At 39.6% G+C, this 4,781-nt stretch overlaps 1 protein-coding gene across 1 annotated transcript in view; it reads left to right on the plus strand.

Moving 5' to 3' along the window:
* The window catches only part of LOC108630898 (uncharacterized), a 5,353-nt gene extending 659 nt beyond the window's left edge, over positions 1–4,694 (plus strand). The window contains exons 2-12 of the mRNA XM_018034471.2: positions 138–404; positions 469–955; positions 1,433–1,532; positions 1,597–1,719; positions 1,779–1,937; positions 2,124–2,176; positions 2,636–2,976; positions 3,401–3,972; positions 4,030–4,155; positions 4,312–4,467; positions 4,563–4,694. Of these exons, the coding sequence (XP_017889960.2) occupies positions 138–404; positions 469–955; positions 1,433–1,532; positions 1,597–1,719; positions 1,779–1,937; positions 2,124–2,176; positions 2,636–2,976; positions 3,401–3,972; positions 4,030–4,155; positions 4,312–4,467; positions 4,563–4,625 (2,447 nt within the window). The 3' untranslated portion in view covers positions 4,626–4,694. The remainder of the gene's footprint in view (positions 1–137; positions 405–468; positions 956–1,432; positions 1,533–1,596; positions 1,720–1,778; positions 1,938–2,123; positions 2,177–2,635; positions 2,977–3,400; positions 3,973–4,029; positions 4,156–4,311; positions 4,468–4,562) is intronic.
* Positions 4,695–4,781: the final 87 nt, after the last annotated feature.

Here is a 4,781-nt window from a genome sequence, read left to right on the forward strand (position 1 = left end):
CCTTGTATGAGCGTCCCTCTGGTGATATGGACCAATTTTCCACTTTTTTGAACAATGCAAATGGGTGAATAAATAATGATTAGTTTTAGCCTGTTTCTCATTTCATCCACGATATCTCCTTCGCTGAATTTCTTTAGACTTGAAAGTAGCCCTCGGATGGAATCGTGTGAACATGAGACTGGTAGGCATCTGGCCAGAGCCGATTAAGAAGAATGAACGATGGCAAGATTTCAAGGTGTTATTCTTCCTGATGGTAATATCGTTCTTCGGGGTCGGGCCACAGACCGCGAATCTCTACTTCATAGGGAGAGATCTACAATTGGTCACAGAGAATCTGTCCACGGCTAACATCCCCGGCATAAACGCGTTAATGAAGCTGATCTTTTCTTGGTACTACAAGAATTGTACGTACGCTAAACGAGACCAGTTGAATGCCTCGGAGCCAGGGTAACAGTTATTTATTTACAGCTTTCAAGCCCCTCGTGCAAACGTTCTACGACGATTGGCGAACGCCGTTGACGGAAGAAGAAAAAGCGATCATGATGAAAGGGGCCAAGTCTGGTAGACTGATCTCCGTTTGGTGCTCAGCACTGACTCTTCTCATGGTCACTTTGTATCTTAGCTCTCGGTCGTATATCGTCTATCGAAGTGACATTCAAAACGAGGAGAAGTACAGACTTTTATTGTACCCTGGCTATGTACCGTACGACATTCGACGGGTAACACTGCTGATATTCGCGAACGTGGGCCAAGTGGTCGCCGGGTACTCGGCTGTCATTTATTATACCACTGTGGACACTTTCATCGCGATGCTGGTGATACATTTGACCGGGCAGTTTCAAATATTGAGAAACAAGTTGGAGAAGCTGATGGGGGACGAGAATGGCGATAGGAGTTCGTACGAGATTCAACAGGAACTGGTTTCCATTGTAAAGAGACACGAACATCTCAATTGGTGAATCAGTCATTATCTGTATCTTTCAAAGATACTTCTTATTGGGTTGGCAATTAAGGATGTATTGGCTATACAGTCAATCCGAAAAGTTTATGTACGTTAGAAAAACGCATTTCCTATAATTAAAAAGAAATCAGACATCGGAAGAATAATGCTAATAATAAATAGCTATGTGCNCAATGTTCGTCCGAAGTATGATTTCTTTTTAAAAAATGCGTTTCTAAAGTGCATAAACTTTTGTGATTGACTGTATAGCCAATACATCCTTAAATGATTGCGGATTTTGTTAATTGGAAACCTATTTCTCCTCATGATTTCTACCGATGTGAATCTTTTCAAAATTTTCTTATTACTATAAGAAAACTGGGCTCACTTGATTCAATTTTAAAAAATGTATTGAGGTTTAGATTATGTTCGTTCAGTTTTACTCTTTAGTGTACATATTAAAACTGATTTTCGAAATAATTTTTATTAAAGGTCAGCCAGCAAAATCGATAATTGCTTCAGCACGCTGCTGTTAATTCAGATGCTGCTTTGCACCATCGAACTGTGCCTTCAAGGTTTCTACTTCTTCAAGGTAATCTTGGAACACTTTTTTTCTCACGCTTGTACAATCGATTATAAGGAATTGAATTACGCAGGTGATATTGAGAAACGAGAATGGACTCCTCAGCGTTGATTTCGCATTCTTCATTACGTTCGTCTGCTTCATTCTCGTACACATATTCATTTACTGTTATATAGGCGACATGCTCATCGTCGAGGTAAATTTCGTGATTCCCAATTGCCATTCAATCAGATGAACGAATTTCCTTTTGGCCAGTGTAAAGAGTTGAGTGACTCCGTGTACAAATCGAATTGGTTCAACGTTTCTCCTCCGAATCAAGCGAAACAAATTCTGTTCATCATGACTAGATCCACCCGGCCGCTTAGCCTGACCGCAGGTAAATTCGGCACTTTTTCCATGGAAATGTTCAGTACCGTAAGTTTCCTTACACTCTCGACAGAAATTTTCAATAATTAACCCTTTCGCTTTGGCAGTCCAGTTCGCCAAAGTGCCGTGGATGACCGTGTGGATGCCGGATATATCCGGCGCTCGAAACGAAAGGGTTAATTCACCACTTTCTATATTTATTTAAATAAATTTCGAGGCAATTGTTCGTTTCAGATATTAAAAACAGCAATGGGATATATGTCGGTCTTACTGACAGTTTCTGACAGGTCTGAAGCGAGCGACGATTAGACTTCTACATTCAACGAATCAATTAGTAGAGACTGTAGAATTGATGATATAAATTCACTATCGTCTACCTCTGACTAAATACATTTATACGCTTTCCCGAAAATTCTCCATTCAATCCCAATATCACTTGTCACGAGACACACTGGCGAGATTTCTGGTCGTACGGAAGAATGATTGCCGGCGACAGTTTTTATGTTTCGTCTGGTCGAACTTTCGTTTTACAGGACAAAGTTCAGATTATAGCCTCCCTCGCAAACATAGATCGTGATTATTAAAACTTTCGATGGATGAAGTTTCCAGTACGGTATTGAATACGTAATGAGGGAAAGGGTTGCACGCAATCCGATAGTTCAGTCACCAAAATATCTCCAATCGAGTCTGACAAACAGACGCAGGCTCTACTTGCGTTTCGATATGCGCGGTTCTTGAAATATTAGAATACTTTTAACGTACTATATTTCACTTAAGATTTCTAGAGTCGATTATTGTAATTTGCAGCAACGGGAGATGGAATTCGCGATGGGCTGGAATCGTTACAATCTAACGTTGCTTGGTGTCTGGCCGGAGCCGAGGGAAACTTCGAGTCTGTCACGGTTCCTGTCGAATTTAATATTTTGGTTCGGTACCGTCGTGACAGTTACGTTCATCTGTGCTCCTCAGACTGCGTATTTAGTACTGAGATCATCCAGTTTGGACGAAGCCATTGAGAATCTATCGGTCAACGTACCGATTGCTTTCGCGGTGGTCAAGCAAGCCGTACTTTGGTACCGTAAAAAAGGTATCGATCCTTTAAGGATGTATTGGCTATACAGTCAATCCCAAAAGTTTATGTACCTTNTAGATCTCGACGTCCTCTACAAAAAACGTCTCATGCAATTTTTCCGTAAGCCCAACGGTTTAGAAGTTATTGGCAAAAAACGAAAATTTGGAAGAAATTGAAGGGGTACCCCTTGGAAAAATCTCGGAAAAATCGAAAATTTTTTTTGTTCTTTATTATTAGCAATGTTCGTCCGAAGTGTGATTTCTTTTTAAAAAATGCGTTTCTAAAGTGCATAAACCTTTGGGATTGACTATATAGCCAATACATCCTTAAATGCCAAGTGAAATTCGATGCACACAAATAATTATTGCCTGCATTTAATTCGATATATTTACGCAATTTGTAGTTAATTGAATTAACATTGGAACATTTATTTATCCAGCATTGGCTTTATTGGTCAGCCAAATATTGGACGATTGGCGCGAGCCGATCGGCTCGCAGGACCGAGAGACGATGCTGAAGAACGCAAAACTCAGTCGAATCACGTCCATCGTCTGTTCGTTTCTAACATATTTCCTATTAGTCACGTTTATATCATTGCAAGTTTGGAACAACATGCAGAACACGTCGGAAGCTGACCTCGGAGGGCTTCTACATCCAGCCATGTTCCCATACGACACGCAGAAGAGTCCGAACTTCGAGATCACCTGGCTGGGTCAATTTATAGGCACTGTATTGACGGCGATATGCTATTCTTCCTTCGATACTTTTCTAGCCGTTCTCGTGTTGCACTTATGTGGACAAATAACTGTCCTCAGAGTGACTCTCGAGAGTTTGGCGAGGAAACAAAATGATTCCTCGAAATTCTTTAAGGATTTGGGACTCATTGTCGACAGACACGATCAATTGTTCAGATTCGCAATAATCGTGGAAGACTGTTTCAATCTCACGTTACTCGTTCAGATCTCAATCTCCACTGCCATGTTCTGTCTCACTGGATATCGTATTATAAAAGTACGTTGATCATCGAATTGTTAATGAATTAAACATTTAGAAAACTCGATTTTTTAGTCTTTAGACGAAGATGAACAACCGGATGGACAGATAGTTGGCTTAGCGTTCTTTCTCATACACGTGATTTATACTATGCTGCATCTATTCATTTATTGTTACGTCGGGGAAATGCTTCTGGAACAGGTATCCAAATTAAAAGTCTTTTAATCGGTAGACTTCGTTCGTAAAAAATAAAATATTTATGGTATGAGTTAAAAAAATCTATTTTACATAAACATTTGTTTTAAATATTGAATTATGTATTCAGCTTTTGGTATTNGATTTTATAATAATTTTCAGAGTACCGGTGTAGCTGAATCTGCGTACGATTGCAACTGGCACGATCTATCACCTAGACAAGCTCTCTCGTTAGTCATAGTGATGTGTCGAGCCAGAGCAGCGTTTCAATTAACAGCTGGAAAGTTCCGACCGTTTTCTCTCGAACTTTTTAACGCTGTACGAATAATTATTCACTATTTTCATTACACTTCACAGTAGTTACAACGTTTTCACTAATTGCATGCACATGTTGATCGATAACATTTCTTCAGATATTAAAAACGTCTGCTGGATATTTATCCGTGCTGTTGGCTATGAAAGACAGGCTCGATTAGAGGTCATGATTATTTTATACGATAATTAAAACGTAGGAACGTTGGAAACTCGATGGATCGAATAAATACCTTGACATAAACAAATTTCAAGCAATTCACCTGAGAAATATTATTTAAACCTTCTTCAATTATTATCAATCGTTATCGTTACTACAC

The sequence above is a fragment of the Ceratina calcarata genome, unplaced genomic scaffold, assembly GCF_001652005.2.
Source record: "Ceratina calcarata isolate Rehan_Ccalc_2016 unplaced genomic scaffold, ASM165200v1 scaffold786, whole genome shotgun sequence".
Lineage (NCBI taxonomy): Eukaryota > Metazoa > Arthropoda > Insecta > Hymenoptera > Apidae > Ceratina > Ceratina calcarata.